Below are 16,307 nucleotides of genomic sequence, written 5' to 3'. Positions count from 1 at the left end.
TTCAAGATTTAATATCTCACTTTTTAAAACGTATTTTGGAAAAAAACAACAATATAAAACAAACAAATAGTCTGTGGGTTTCAGCAAGGTAGAAAACAATACTAATAATGCAAAAATTATTTGTCACACTTGCCAATAGAGTGGAGAAATCAATTGTACTTTAGCTACTTTTTAAAAAGTTGTAATTTTAGTTGGGTAATAGGCCTTTAAAACACTACCCATGATCAATTATAGACTCATGGGATTTTGCCTTGATTTTACCTTGCAAGGCACATCATAATACATAATAATGAGTATTCAGTTTTCTTTCCTGTGGTGGAGCAAAGTTTTTCCCACTTCCACTGGTTCCACAGGCATGTACATAGGAACTGAGGTATCCTGTGTCTCCCCACCACAGCCAGGAGTAAATTGTAGGCATTGCAGCTGTTCAGTCTGATGTCTCCACACAGGGTTGAACTCTTGCCTTCCGAGAAACACGAAGACATCATGAACCCACAAACAGATACTCCTCTGCTGGCTGTTACTCTAGGTAGCTTTATCAACTACAAAGAGAGATAACCACCCGCAATATCTCCTCTAGCAGTATTTGAACTGTTTGGCTCTTACAAATATCAGCCATTTAAACTGATCTTTACTTCTAGTATGAGGAACAGCACAGCTTTCAAAGTTACATAACAAGAATTAAATATGTAAATACAAATTTATCACTGGAGATGTTTTTCTAAAGTAATATCGGTTTTGTTTGCGTAGCCATTATGTTGAGTGCATATGGAGTAACTTGCAAAACAGGCCAAAAAGCACAGCCTGTGCTGTGGGTCTGTTTACTTGCTCACTGTGTTCCTTATGCAGAAACCCAAATTCACAAGATATACTATTGCTGAAAATACACGGGCCCACCTAGCCATGTGTATTCATAAAATAAAGGTAGCAGTTTCTGTATAAACAGGACCTTACAGTTACTTAAAGTCCAATTTCAAGAATTTAACAGGAACGGTAATAGGTATCATTAACAGTGTGTGGAATGAGACCATGCCACCAAGCAGGCAGTGAACACAGAACACAAGCGACAGCATTAGGGATTGCAGTACTTATACTGCAATTATATACATACAAATACAACTACCCATTGAGCTTGTACTCTGGTTGATTTATTTTTTTCTTCGATGAAGGGTCTCCCAAATCACCACCAGTATTTGTAACGTCACAAATTCAGTTTGTCTTCCCATTTTTCTCCAAGTCCAACAATAATTAGCGATTCAGTAGGTTGACAGAATCTAAACAATATACAATATTTTAGAGTGGAGTAGTTTTATTTGGCTTGAAAAAATTTATCCCCTTCCAGCGTTCAGTGTGCTTAGTGGAAGAAAATACACACTATTTCATTAGAAATAACTTAGAAAATTAAGCAGTCAGTAGCAGAATCACAACGCTAATTAATTCCCTGGTTTCTGTTGGGACTCCTGAGCTCTCCCCAGCCTTGGCGCATGGGATAAAGTACCATTAGAGGAACCAGACGCTCGGACGGGCAGGAAGCTGGGGACTATCACACGTTTATCACCAGTTTACGAGCAGGAAATGCCTTCCAGCCGCGCGGACCCGGGGCTGGCTGCCCGCCTGTTTTGGGAGCTGTGTGTGCCTCAGTCCTACAGAGACGGGAGCCATGGCGGCCTGGCACTGCTTCCCCGTCTGCTTTCACCCAGCAGCTCGGCTGTCGGCTCGCCCGCTCTGCCGGACGCGCCCGAGCGCTCGCGGCTCTCCCGCTCTGCTGCTGCAGCGCTGCCGTTCCCGCCGGCACGGGCCGGAGCCCCGCGGCAGCGGTTAAACCCCTCACGGAGCGCCCGCACCCGAGCGGGCCGGCTCCCGGGCGGGCGCCGCTGCCATGAGCCCGGCCCGGGGCACGCCCCGGCCGCCCCGCAGCCCCGCCCGGCGCGGCCGTGACGGCAGCGCGGCGCGCCGGGCGGCGGGAGTTGGCGCGAAGGCGGGAGCATGGAGCCGGCGGCGTCCCGCTAGGCACGGGGAGCGCGCCGCCGCCGCCGCCATGGTGAGGGGCTCCGCCGGGCCGGGGCTGTGCGGGGCGGGGGCGGCGCGCAGGTCCCGCCGGCCGGGCGCGGCTGCGGCGCCGTCGGGGCCCGGCGCGGGCTGAGCGAGCCCCGCGGGCGGCCCCGGGCGCGCAGCCCCCGCGGAGCCCGAGCGGCTGCGGCGGAGCGGCCGCCGCGCCCCGCCCGCTGCGGCCGGGGCTTCCCACGCGTGCCAGGAGCACGGGCCCGCGGCCGGGGAAATGCCCGTGCCCGGAGGGGGATGTGGCTGAGCCCTCCCGGTTTCGCTTTCCCCGAAAGCGGGTGGGGTGTAGGGCGCGGGCCGCGGCTCGTCCCGGGAAGGAATGCGGATGAGCGAACCTGCGGTGAGGTGAAGGCGCTGTGCCGGAGCGGTACTTCTTCCTTTAACCCAGCGGGAACATGCACGAGGCGTTTCTGATGACGAGCTGGAGGGTGCGCAGTATTTGCCGAAAAACAATTCGATGGGAGGAAAAAAAGAGCTTAAAAGTTTATCGATAACGACGCAACCCTCAATAGGATGTAAAGAGATTTTAAGCATAAACATAAACGTGTTCCTATGCTTTCCAAAGTTCCGCTCATGTATGCAGTGACCATAGGATGGTATACCCTTTTCATTTCTGGCCAAATGAGTTTGCTTTTATTCTGTGCACATCTTTTACTGGCCTAACTACAGGTGTCATTTTGCCAGTTAAGGTGCAACTCTAGTTTTGGACTATCCAAAGAGTTTAAGCTTGTTTATAGCTTATGCCTGGTGCTCTGCAATGGTGGGTGATACAGTCTGAGTCTTCTAGTGTACTGACAGAAGTCTGCCAGCACTAAGACTCCTGACACTATTGAACTGTGATATTTTCATTTGTTTTGAGCTGGCTGATGACTTCAAATTTATGTAAGAGATCTGCCTCTCCCATGCCTCTGCTAACACCTTTATAGAAAAGTGACCTTCTTGGAAGGCTTGCTTCCTCCTTTCCCACCTTCCCAGGACAAATTCTTCCTCTGTGTGATCTTCTGAACGTCACACATCTCAGTGTCTGGGCCTGTCTTAGAAGGGACGAAAACAGCCATCATTTTGGGGAGGGTAAAAGTTGCCTCATCCCATTCCCTTTTCAGTGCTGAAGTGGTTACTCAACCATCTCTGCTGCAGCTGTGGCGGCAATAGAGGCAGAAACACAGTGAGTTACTAATGGTGCAGCCTGTTCTGCTTGTGCAGTGACAGCCATGAGCATATTGCAGTCAATGTCACACCCTTGCAAACTTTTCTCCTGTAGTGCCAAGTGTAAGTAGCCCTGTTAGCTTGATTCTGCAGCATATTCTCATTGTGCTGAGCTGATGTGTGAAGAGTTACACAACAAACTGATTTGCATTAGAAGGGATTTATTTTTTCACCCAGATTAGTGGCCATGTCCCAGTTCCCAAACAGCGAGCTAGGGAGTGAATGCCCCAGAGTGGGGGTTTCTTGAGTTTCCCCTTCAGAGAGTGACACTCATGGCTGGAGGAGGAGCATCACTTACAACTGTGATACTGTTTGTAAAACTGCTGCAGTTACCACTATCAGTAACTGTTCATTAGGTGTAGTTACCCAAGCAGGTATTACTGGTTTCACTGAAGTGATAGTATAAATCTGATTTTAGTTAGTGCAATTGTTCTGGAAGTGCTGAATGTCAGAGCTGATATGGGAGCAAAACTTGCACTGAAATAGGCAGAGTAGAAAGAAATATGACTGTTGTGGTGCAAGGCCCTCATTGAGACACACAGAATACCTGAAGTACGATGCATTACTTTCTACTACAGTAATTGAGTTAGGTTGGTGAAGTTCAGTTTTCTATCTTGTATTTTGAGGTGCAGACTGGATTATGTGATGTAACTTTGGAAAATATTCTGCCTTACTAAACACTAGTCTTGTAAAAACACTCCTGGAGTTCCCAGTCTTTGTACTACCTAACAAATTGGTTTCAGTTTCTGTTTGTGTTACTCTCCCCGGTAAAAAAATAAAGACATACAAATCTTCCAAGAGAGAACTTGCAGCCTGGCATGATTAATTACTGTGGTCTTCTGTTACAGTGTGAGATGGAAGATTTAAGCAGTAGTCAGAGCAGGCAAGGACTAGATGGCAGAGCCATACAACTCTGAGATAGCTGAGCAGCTTTTTAGGCTTTTCAGATGCTAGGCATCAATCACCTGACTGAGAGTGATCAGAATTCTTAGTTACAGCTCCTACCAGATGGAGCTGCTCAAAGTTATTCCTTGCTGGTGCTGTGCTGAAGCAGCCCTGGGGAGCCAAAACACCAAAAATTGCCTATTTTAATTTTAGCCTTTTGGGCAAGGGAACAGCCATGCTGGTTAATATCTCCAGGATACACAGGGCACATTGCTGTGAGTTTTGGGGGTATGTCCTGGAAGGAAACTTGACAGCTGCAGCCTTTCCTCATTGGAACAAGGATAGGTAAAAGCTAAACATGCAGATTTTCCAGCTGCTGGTACTATATATGTATGGATGGCATACCAATAGGAAGGTTAGTCAGAGTATGTTAAATAGATAAGCCCAGGATGGTGAAAAGTGGTCCTGTCTGGAATCTATAGATACTTATGTGGCTTGATTTCTGCAATTAGTTATGCAATGAATTAATAATTTGTCTGGCATGCCTTTATAAAAAGCATGAAAAATCTGTTTAATGATTCCCGGATAAAACCTTCACTGAAAGGTAACTTTGTTGTTGGCCCTGAGACATGTTTTTCTCCCAAGCAATTCTCTGTTCACTGTGTTATGTCATCAAGGTAAACTTTTCCTCTGAGGAGCAGGATAACTGAAGAAGATTGGTGAATTTATAGCAAAATATTGAAGAGGCTGTGGATAGAAGTCAATCTTTGTACCTTAGGGCTGTGTATTTTAAGTTTTCATTTCATAAACCTTGTATAAATCTTAAAGAATTCTAATATTGTTACCTGTTCTCAAAACACCAAAAGGTTCTGCAAAGCTTCTGCCAGAATTATGTACACTTTACAGCTGATTCCAGAACTGAAATCCAAACTCAAGATCAAGTTAGTAGAAAAGCAATGATTAATAAATCTTGCAGAAAAGCCTTTGGGGAAGCCTACTGAAAAGCTTTATAAATACATTAAAGCAGACATGGTTTTAAGCTGGGCTAGCTAATGAAATACATATTTCCTGCTACCACGTTTAAGGTGTACTAGTTTGATGACTGTAATTTTGGGATGTATTCATGTTCCCTCATGCAATAATTTCCAGGTAGCACAGAAGTTGGCAGAACAAGGTAGATTTGCAGAGCACCTCAGTTAACAGTTTTTAGTGAAAACAGTAGAATGAATAGAGCCATACTGTTATTCTAAAACTAAATTCTCAAATATTTTAAGCTTTAAAGTAACAACTATTAAAAAAAAGGAGAACTTTAAAGTCACTTTATTTTGCAGTGTTGTATTAAGTATTTAAATTATTTTGCTACATAAAAGATCTAATGATATCTGCTTTTTCTCTTGCCTATGTTACCTTAAGCCTAAAAGGAAGTCAGTAATAATGAGTATAATTGAGTAATTAAGTCCAAATATCGATTTGGAGACTTTTTAAATAGATGTTCTCTTCAGACCTATTAGCTATAGATACTGGCTGTCAAAATTTCAGATTTATATAGTGCTGCATTTATCTTGTAGGAATATATGTTAAATAGTAGAGCATTGAAAATCTGTGCTTCAAGGCTTGAATTCCATGGATGGAGAAGTGTGAAGTCACATTGAGGAAGAATGATTTTCAATCTACCATTTGTTGAATCCATATTAATACATGCAGTTAAAACACTAAGAGCTTAAATATTTACAGGAAACATGTAGAAAATTGTTTTAAGTGCACTGAATGAATCAATGCATGTCCCATCTTTTGTTTATGCTTTCGAAGTACATGTTTCATTGATTTTAAGCCCTAAGTCCAAACTGACAGGAGTTGATTGTTAGAAAATGAGCCTCAAAGACCCCTTATTATCAATCAGATTTGATGCCAGTTTCCTAAGTGTGCTACTTTCCTTGTGGTTCCCTGTAATAGTAAGGAAGTGCCAGCTGAACTCCATGTTAGGGAATAGCTCCCAGCTGTGTCCAGGGGAGTCCTGAGCCCCACCCTCTACCTGCTGTCTGTGATTTAAGCAAGAAAGAAGGTGCTGCCTTTCCCTAAAATGGCTGCTGACCCTGGAGGTAGTGATACCAACCAGGTACCTCTTCCCTCAATTTCTTTTAGAAAAGCTGGATTGCTAGATTTTTATAAGAGTAGTCTGATGTGATTTTGTTTGATAAAGTTGTCTGAAGTTTGAGCTCCAGCTGCTGATTTTATATGCTTAGAAAGCTTTTTATGGCTGTATTGTGGTCAGATACTAAAATAAAGTAACAAAATAGATCAAGGTGTTATTTTTCTTTATTTAAATTTTCTAAGTTTCTTGCTGGCTAGTTTTTTAGTGAGGTGTGAGTTACTGTCTTAAAAACTTATGAGAAAGTGGAGAATGCAGTATGTGCCATTACATCAGTGTGTCAAGCTCCTGGTCCTTTTCTTTCTTTTTACATGGGACACTACTTAGCTGTGTTAATTATTTTAACTACAGAAATAGTATGGTTTAGGTTCGTGATAATTAATCAGAAAAAATTGTAATTACACATCTGTCGTAAGTCACTATTTCATTGCTGCTGGAAGTTTGTCTTGCGGTATGTATTGGTGAAGATGCCCAGCTAAAGAAGAAATAAATTTTTTTCATGATTCAAAGACTAGAATCAGGTGGTGTGGGTGTCTGAGTAGCTACTTTTAACTATCTGGGCTTTGTTTGCTGAACTGTAAACAAAATTCCAAAATCGGTCAATGTAATGGAGCTGCTGAGAAGGTAACTTCAGTACGTTACTATTTTGTAGTGTGAAGAGCTGTCTGTATTTAAAAACTTATAAATCTCTTTTCCCTTTTACTAGGATATCCGGAAATTCTTTGGTGTTGTACCTTCTGGAAAGCGACAAGAATGTGAGACTGTGAAAAAGAGTGAAAAAATTAAAAATGGTGAAGGACCCTCAAGTGGGAGGAAAAGGGAAAAGGAAGCTAAGGTTAGTTTTGCTTTTCATGTTTATGAAGTGTTTGTGTTTGGTTTCTCTGATGCTGGATTATTCATGTATCTAGCATTTTTTAAACTCCTGGTTCTTCTCATATACTAAAATGACAGGATATATGTCAGTTGTTTTTATAGGCATGGGAGGCATACATAGGCATGCTATGTATTTATAGGCATAGCAGTAAAGCTTTGTAGGTGGTGAAGAAAATTGCTAATTTGAAAAATATGGGTTATAGGACAAAGACAGGTAAAGTTTTTATGGTTAAGTGCTAGTGTGAGAACAGTCTGATATATTTGAAGTTATTCTAGCTATTGGCTACAGTTCTCTAAGTAGGTTTGCTAATGTAATTTCTAGTCTAATAAACCCAAGGTTTGTGCCTAGTAGATGTAGACATACCATAAAGATGTTGTGCTTGCAAATGAGGTAAAAGTCAGTTGTGTGGTGCCTGCTGACCAGTTTTTTAAACACCTCTGCAGGAAACATGAACATTGTGTTTTTTGGGATCACTTCTCTAAACCTGCTGCAAAGACCAAATTCTTCAAAATGACAGATTAAAACTAGATTGGGTTCTGGTTTCAGACTACACGTTAATCATCTGAGCTGCATAAAAAAGAAAGTAGTGGCTAAAGCTAGTTTAAAAATCACTTAAAGAGTGGAAGAATTTCTAATAGGATGGAATGTTTAATGTGAAACACAACAGTTTAGTAGTAAGAAGCTACTTAAATAAGTATTCAATGAAATTTTAGTGTGAAAATTCTTCCTTATTTTCTCCATGCTGCATCTTTCCCCCTCTCACACAGGAATTAGCACAAGACCGTTTGTAAATGTGATACTGGAAAAGAAATAATTTCTGTTAGAATTTGTTTAAATCTCATACATTTGAATGTATGCCTGACTAAAAGCTGAGAGGATTTGTTTAATAGTTGAACTAATGGACTGTTACACTTAGGTGAATAATTCACCCAGTGAAGATGATTCCCAACAGAAGCGGACAAAAAAGAAGAGAAGAATAATCTACGATTCAGGTATTGTTCACAGTTGTTTCTGAATATTCCTTCGTTTTTTTTTGCATTAGCATGCAAGGTTGATTAGGTAAACTGTACATCTGAAAGTTTTTGTGGGTTGAGTTTTTTGAACAGTTCCTGTTCAGCAGTGAGGAGTAGTAGGAGTACAAAATTAATATATTGCTGCTACCTTTAAAGTATTGATATTGTTTAGAGATTTGGCAAGTTCTAACTCTTTAGTGGTAGGATGGAAAAAGAGAAACAGTGCTGTAAGCTCTTCAAGATGGAAAACTGTGTGGTTTTTTGTTTGGCTTTTTGGTATTATTAGTACTGGTGATTTTGTTTGTTTTATTTTGTGCAGGGTGCCAGTATGCAAGTCAATTGACTATAGCCACTTTTTTATTAGATAAAATTACAATATATTTGTGTTTATCATGGAAAGAGAGACAGGGCTAATCTTCAGAGTCTAACACTTGTTAGTTGTCTCTGCTTCTTCAGTTTCTCCTGTTTATTCATGTGGATGCTGGGATCCATAATCCACAGTAGTATAAATCTGTCATCTCCAAAGTTTTTAGTATATGGAGAATGGTTAGTGATGTGAGTGGGAATTCACCAGTGTTTTTTTTGTTCTTTGCTTGTTGTTAGGTTTTGAAATAGGTTTCCACCTATTGGAACACATCAGCATAATTTTATATTTTTTGTGATTTGATACTGGGTTTTTTGTTTGGTTGTTTTTTTTTTTTTTAAAGTTTTTTTGTTTGTTTGTTTGTTTTGGGTGTTTGGTTTTTTTGAAGTAAATTGCTGTGATACTTTTGAAGGTTGCATTCATTTTTGGAAAGGTTGCTGTACAGATACAGCAGTTACAGAAATAAATAACAAAGTATTTATTATTATGTAAACAAACACCACTGTCAAGACTGAGTTGTGACCGAATTTTCATTTAGTCATTTATGTGGTGAATGGCAAGGGAAGCTATGCTCTGAGCTTCCTACCATGTGGTAGGAATATGGAGTCTTTTTCTCACTCAGATGAATATATGTGAACACATGTTAACTGTTATGTGATCTATTACTTAAAGCCTGTGTGTATGTGGAGGAAATCTACATTTATGTTGTGGTCAAAACACAGATTCGGAAGAGGAGGTGCAGTCAGTGAAAAAATCCAAGAAGCCACCTGAGAAAAAATCAGCTACTTCAAAACCTGGTAAAGTTCAAAAGCAGGATCCTGTTGCGTATATTTCAGACACAGGTAATGGAAGAAATATATCATGTATATTATATTATACAATATATCATTATATGTTCGCCTGTAGTGGGGTGGGCTTTTTTCTAGTGGGATGGATAGCTTGACTAATAGACTCAAATGTGACCATAAAATCTAATACTGAGAAAGACAAATTATGTTCTCCTTAAGCTAACCAAAAAATGCTTCAGAAGTTTAGCCTCAAGTACTGTCAGGAGCAGGGTGAAAACTGAGGTGATGGTGAGTAGTGGCTTAGGTTGATTTAAAGAGGCATATAGTTTAATGATGTAATGCTTCCTTGCTTAAGAAAATTCTATAGATTTAGGGGAGGAAGTTAAGGAAGTACCTTTAATATAGTTCAGCTGCTCACTAGCATACTTTGAAATGACTGTTGGCTGCAGGTTTGGAAACAGGGATTTTTGTTTTACCTGGTGTATAACCTTCCATGTTTAATCTCTGTGTGATATGTTGGTGACAAAAAAGTTCTTTTACTTCTCAACACAAGCACCTATTGTGTCAGTTGCTGCAGTGGTTGCCTGTACTTCTGCACCCAGTCTGAGTTGGGCTGAAGCTCTGACTTGTGTATTTGTCTCTGGAGTAGAGTTCTTTTCTAGCCCCACAGTACATTCTAAAGAAACTGATTGAATTAACAGACTTGAATCCAAATCTGTTTTAATAAGACATGGTTTTTAAGTAATAGAATTTCAGTAAAGCTTCTGTAATCTCTCATTGAGTTTTATTATACTTATTTTGGAAGAGTGGACACTGTTCTTAGGTATGGTCGCATTTTTTTTTTTCATAAGTTTATTAAAGCTGAACATAAATGTTGCCTCCCTATAAAGATACCATGCATTTTTAAAACAAAAACGGTATTTATATTTGCTGCAGTATTGCATTAGAAGTATGGCTCAGTTGTTTTTTTCTATACCTTTCTTCCTCTTTGGGGTGTTTTGTCTCTAAGTTAGATAAATTGTGCTTATTTTGCTTGTCCTTGGTAGTTGACCTGGCATACTGCTGTCCCACATCAGGTATTCAAATGAGCTCACTTTTCCAAAATAACATGAACATTTCATTTGTCTTATTTATCCTTTTACTCAAAGCTTTATTTCCTTTGCCAGTTTCCCCCACAATTCTTTCCTAATTAAAAGGATCTTTAAAAGTATTTATGCCAGAGTAGGTAAATGATCAAATTCCTGGGGAATAACCAGCATATATTTAGGTTTATTGTGCAATTCCAAGTGGTGTAATCAGGTTTTTCTGCATAGGGATACTATGGGAACACTAGTCAAGGTTATTAGTGAAATCCCTGAAAACCATAGTCAAGGTTATTCTTATCGAAAGAGTCTTAAGTACACACAGGTTTGATTTAACAATGTATTCTAAAACAATGCCTTTATAACCTTGAGATGTAATGCTTGAATTTTGTTTACTTATAATTTCTATAAAGTGTTTCCTCAGCTTGATGGAGCTGTCAAGCTGCGTGCATTTAAGTGGTATTGCTATAACAGTTGGTATGAGATAAATAGGTTTTACAAGAATAGGAATATAGACATATAGATAGAAAAGATACTAACAAAATTTGTAGACATTTGTCCTTTTTTTTACTGTTACGGAACTGAAAACTAAAGAATATGCTGCTTGGACTCACTCAAAAGTCAGAATCTCATTCTAAAGGGCTCTGTCTGTGGCAGTGTTTGAAAAAGCCTTTTGACATCAAGAAGGCAGTAGAAGTTTGGTAGTTAATTGCCTCAACCTATTTTTCAATTTAATTTGAAACTTTCTTCCTCTTGTTGCTTGAATTTCTTTTCAGTTTATCTGTAAATCTATGTGGTATACAGCTTTCTCCAAAAGCGTTTGAGGAAATTAATCTTTTGGTTTGTATAGAAGTAGATTGATCTGGATTATTGTGCTGCTTTGTTTCTTATTGGCTTGTGAACAAGCTAATTTTTTAAAAGGCAAAAAAACAAAGCAAGAATAGTTACTCTTTTTTTTATTGATGCATTTAATCTAATTAAATATTTAATCTAAACATATAATCTAAATATTTCATGTAATGATGGCTGAAGATAAAACTAAGTTATTCTGCACAGTAACAAGGGGAAATTACCAAGTTTTTTGTTGGTAGTACAGTCTCGGGGAATTGGGAAAAATCCAAATGTACATTGTATTTGTTAAAATAATACTTGCACTGTTTAATGGAACCTTGAGCTTTGTAGATGACCTGTTAGTGTGGTTTATTGAACCTCATCTGGTTTCATCATACATGGTTATTCAGCAAGAATTTTGACCTCGCTTGAAGTGAATATTTATCTTTCATATAAATTGTGTAGAGGTAATCATGTATGTGTAGCAATTGCCTTGATTGCTTGAATATTTTTAAAAATAGAAGAGCCTTATTGTAGTGGCAATCAGAATTATTTATAAAAGTAGAAAAGCTGGCATGGTAGAAACTGAGGAGGTGTATAGGTTACTGCAAAATTGTTCCTTTAGAGATTAGAAGACAGGACAAAAAGAATAGCTTGTGAAGGACCTTGGTTAATTTAGACTCTTTTAATGTAAAGAATATTGGGGATGGGGAAACAAGCAACAAAACAAACACAGCCTCCGACAAAAAATTAATGAATTGCTAATACTGGTGGGCAAAACAATAGTCCCCACATCCAAGCACAGGTTCAAATGAGCAGCAGGTTGTCAGTGAATAAGCAGGTCTTTCACTGAAATATTTCATGGGGAAGTAAAATATTGTCACTGGCACTTCCTGGGTAATACTTGTGTTCTACTTACTTAGGAAATATGCTATACTTGAGTGAAAATGTGAGGAGATAAATAGTACTCGGTGTCGCGACTTTCCTCTAAAGTGTTTCATGAAAGGTCAGTTGAGAAGGTGTAGTTGAACCTTAAGGGAGTTTTGAAATGCATTTGAGGAATGAGAGTGGGCTCTGGTAGAAATCCTCTGAAAAAGCAGGGATGGGTGTTGTAGAGGAGAATGCAAAAGTTAAGGGGAGTGAGCCTGTTTAAAATTGATTTGATTAAGTTTGGCAATACCAGCAGTACAGCATAAGGGTCATGTAATGGTAAATGTGCTCTTGTGCTCAAACTCTTAAAAGTTGAGAGAAGTGTTAAATGAACAGTGAATGTATGATAGTAGTTAACCCTGTGAATAGGGGAGTAAGTGTAAACCACAGGTGTGCATGAAGTAAAATATAATCTTCCTACGGAAACTAGGATAACAGCAATATTGAGAAATAAATGTAATTATGACTAAAAAAAGGATTCATTTATCAGAAGGCATTAGAATGACTTGTCAGCCTGTGTTTCAAATGTGGTAGGACATGAAATTAATTTTAGTTTAGTCTCTGTAGCAGGTCTTCAAGCTGTAGCTGTGTTAGCTCAAGATGTTGCTGTTTTCCTCTGCCAGTTCTTATTCTCCATGCTGCAGACCTTTCTCCCTTTCAGATCTCATTATTGAACTGCAGAGTAACTGGTCTTAATGTGGTTAATCTGCTGGATTAGTTCAAAATGTAAAAAGAGGATTTATGTTTGGATTTTTTTTCTTTGCTGATTGATTTTGTTTGAAAACAGAGCACTGTGTCCTGAGAGGCTCAGTAAACTGAGCTGCCTGAGCTGCAGCTGGAAAAAATTAGCACATTTATACTTGCCTGGATTGCTTGAAGTTACCTTTTTTCCTGTTTTGTAATTATTCATGTGGCATTACTGAATATTCCTGTCACGCAGGTAACTTCAGGCTATTGAACTAGAACATGAAATTTCATTGCATGGTGGGATTCAGATCTGCTTCTGTGAACTACTGTTGTAGAAAAGTAACCTCAAATTAATAGAAATTTAAATAAAAATAAGCTGGAATGAGTTAATGGACTCTGCTAATTGCTTGCTGTGGTTATACACACAGCTGTTTCAATGCCAAGTGCAAGCATTTCATTTGGAAGGAGTTGTTTTAATTGATGGGTTTGCAGTTTAAAATAATTTACTTTAGTTTAAATATATTCACCCTTCTTACTTATTTTAATGGTCCCAAAACTAAGCATACAGACTTGACTAACATTTTTATTTGGTATGTATTGGACCAAGGATATCAAAGGCGTTGTAGTTTGACACTCTAGTGTCTAACTCATGGTAGTTCACTGCATTTCAGTCTTGCATCCCTAAACCTTTTTATCTCAAAGTGAAAAATAAAGCAGAGGCAACTTTCTAAGTTTACCTTTTGTAACTGAAAAATCCAAAGGTAAATTTGTTTTGGAGGTGTAAAGGTGAAATGATTCAGGTAAGAATTATATTTTTGTCACAGCATAGAACCTTGACATGCCATTATAGGCCAAATGCTAACAATTGTGGTTTAAGGTGTATGTTTGTAGTACATCTAAAATCAGTTAGCTTTTTGAGAAATGGCATGAATAATCTACTGTGACATAATATCTAAATTTTTAAATGTAGGTTGCAACTACTAGCTTTTTGAATGAGGAGAAAGAAAAAAATACACTTTGCTAATCACACCTAACATCTGTTCTTTGGAAGGAGTTGCAGGAGCTGAGTTGGAATAGACTTGATGGCTTTTTTGAGAAGTGGTTATCTTAAACGTAATCTTCTTAAAGAGTTACTTTAGGTAAAATATGAGTACAAAACTCAATCCTGCCAAGTGTTGGGAGTGTTGGGTACTGACCCATGCATAGGCAAAGTAAATAAAAGCAATACTAGGACCGTAGACAAACCTTATTTTCTGCATCCTCAGTGTAGCCTGGGCAGCAATGCCTGTTGCTGGAGATGGCCGGTTCTGTAGGACAGGAACTGTTTTAAGTACTTGTGCAGAAGAGGTGTCATTGAAGTTGAAAAATATCTAGAATATTACAATTTTTTACAAATACTGGAGATTTAATGATTCTAGGATGTAGTCATTTAGCTCTACACAGAAATCCTTATGTAGTACTCTACAAATGCTATTCAACATGCATAATAATAAGTACAGATTATTTATGATCTGCAGATACCCTGCCTGTATTTGGAGTTGGTTTTATGACATCATAGTAACAGGCTGTCCCTGCCTCAGATATTTTGTATCCTGAATAGAATAGGAATCAGGGAATTATATTCTATAGTGATGAGCAACTCAGCAGTACAGAAATAATAAATCAATAAGATACATTGTTCTGAAGGCCTTCTGAGGGTCTGTCCTGTGCTGCTTGTTGCCATTGTCTCTGCATGCAATAGAGGGTTCCCTTTTTAGATTGGCTGAGGTAATTCCTGTACCCAAGCCTTTTAAAAGGATCTGAATGTATGTTTAAAACGGCTGAGATAATTTTCATCAGCCTTGGTTGGGGAACAACTGCAGATGTTGTTCAGTAATCAACAGGTGAAACTCTTTTGAGAAAGGGTGAAGGCAGGAAAGAGGAAGAGGAATAAACAGTTACAAGTGACCTGCTGGCATTGGTTTATTAACATAATTGTGCTACTGCTGGAACGGTATATAAAATTAAAGCCAGCTGTGCTTTAACGTCATGGAATAGGTTTTAAAACCCCCAGGATGGCAGTTGTTTGTTGCTATGGAAGTTTGTCTTTCTACGTTGCCTGGCATAATAGATCCCTGCTTTGTGTGTAGTGTTTGTGTACAAAATAATTAAAAGCAATCTCATGATTGTCACTGCCTGTGTGTTCCATTGATCACATGATTAGCTTTCCCTTTGTTGCATGTACTTGATTTACAGAAGCCTCAACCTGGAATATATGGTGTTTACTTTTATTTGTAGTTCTGAGCTGATCCTGGAAAACATAAAGACATGCATGTTCAGGGTATTTTTTCATTGTGTAGCACACAAAAATGGATCAATGTAAACAGGAAATACTGTTCTTGGAATAGAAGTGTTCTGCTATAGAAAGGTTTTACAACAGAAAATTCATCTAGATGATGAAATTGATTCCTATTTCTCAGTGAAAGTCCATGCCCCCATGTAAGGCTATCTTGAGGTTTGCCCAGCAATTGCTATAAGAATGCAACTAATCTACAGTTTTTGCAAGTTAAAACTCAAATTTTCACTTGTATTTTCCACAAGTTATTGGCTTGGTGTATGAATAAGAATGCATCTTTTTCCTTTTACAGGTCAATTTTGAGCAACATTGACCTGATTAGTGCAGCAGCAAGAGTGTTACTGTCTTGGCATTTTCAGAGTTGTAAATCAGGTTGTCTTCATGCTTATAAGGAGCCTGGAAATGTGCATCTGATTAACTTTGCTGTTCACTTCTGTGGCAGTAGGTGTGTAGGAGCAGTTTGTTTCGAGGAAAAGTGCTAAGGTTTTGCTAAAAGAGTTGGTGTTTATCAGTACTTGAAATAAGGGGAGTGCTTGGAGATCAGGTGAATTTCTGATGTGTTAATGGATTTCCTGAACCTGGGATGAAAACGTAGCCAGAGTGTCAGTCCTCTAAAGCCTCTTTTGAAACCCACTTTTTAATAGAATCAGGCTGGTTTTGTTTCCTAATGAAAACTTCCATGTTCTTATTCTCCCTTTTCTTTATTTTTATTTATCAGTGACTGTTCATAAGCGAGTCTTTTGTCTGTCTTCAGCCACTGCTTGCAGTCAATAAATGCTTCTAATCCTGGCATTTCTTGGAACAGCATAATTAAAGCTAAGTTCTAGCTATTGATAATATATAGTACTGGCTTCCTAAATGACTTGAGTCCATAAATTTTTAAATTAAAATGTAATTGTATTTACTTCTTTCTACTTACGAGACAGGAAGATCCTGTTGGGTTTTATTACTATTTATGATTATAAGTGAATAATGAAAAAAATCAATATTGCGTTACAGATCCTCTGGTAGCAATAATAAGTAGAAGTTCTTTTTTAGCATCAAGCAGTCCTTAGTTTAAGAAAAGCTGGGAGCAGGGGGCCAGAATAGGATTTGTGTAATC

General features: G+C 38.9%; 1 protein-coding gene and 1 long non-coding RNA gene across 4 annotated transcripts in view; one reads left to right on the top strand and one right to left on the bottom strand.

Moving 5' to 3' along the window:
- Positions 1-1,126: 1,126 nt before the first annotated feature.
- LOC146767560 (uncharacterized) lies at positions 1,127-2,528 on the bottom strand. Its single transcript, XR_014954762.1, has 2 exons — positions 2,397-2,528; positions 1,127-1,274 (listed from the first exon to the last, which is right to left on the bottom strand). It is a non-coding gene; the product is annotated as an uncharacterized LOC146767560 (long non-coding RNA).
- Positions 1,266-16,307, top strand: part of RFC1 (replication factor C subunit 1) — a 37,432-nt gene continuing 22,390 nt past the window's right edge. For 2 of the 3 annotated variants that reach the window (XM_085577797.1, XM_021533185.4), the window contains exons 1-4: positions 1,266-2,041; positions 7,008-7,136; positions 8,092-8,167; positions 9,275-9,394. In XM_085577797.1, coding sequence (XP_085433923.1) covers positions 1,880-2,041; positions 7,008-7,136; positions 8,092-8,167; positions 9,275-9,394 — 487 coding nt within the window. In that variant the 5' untranslated portion in view covers positions 1,266-1,879. Of the gene's footprint in view, positions 2,042-2,353; positions 2,490-7,007; positions 7,137-8,091; positions 8,168-9,274; positions 9,395-16,307 lie in introns of those variants that run through there. The other variant, XM_021533184.4, reaches the window with a different exon arrangement.

The sequence above is a fragment of the Lonchura striata genome, chromosome 4 (genome assembly GCF_050655825.1).
Source record: "Lonchura striata isolate lonStrDom1 chromosome 4, ASM5065582v1, whole genome shotgun sequence".
Classification (NCBI taxonomy): Eukaryota; Metazoa; Chordata; class Aves; order Passeriformes; family Estrildidae; genus Lonchura; species Lonchura striata.
The sequence above is the reverse complement of the archived record's forward strand: the minus strand, read 5'-3'. Positions and strand labels throughout refer to the sequence as shown.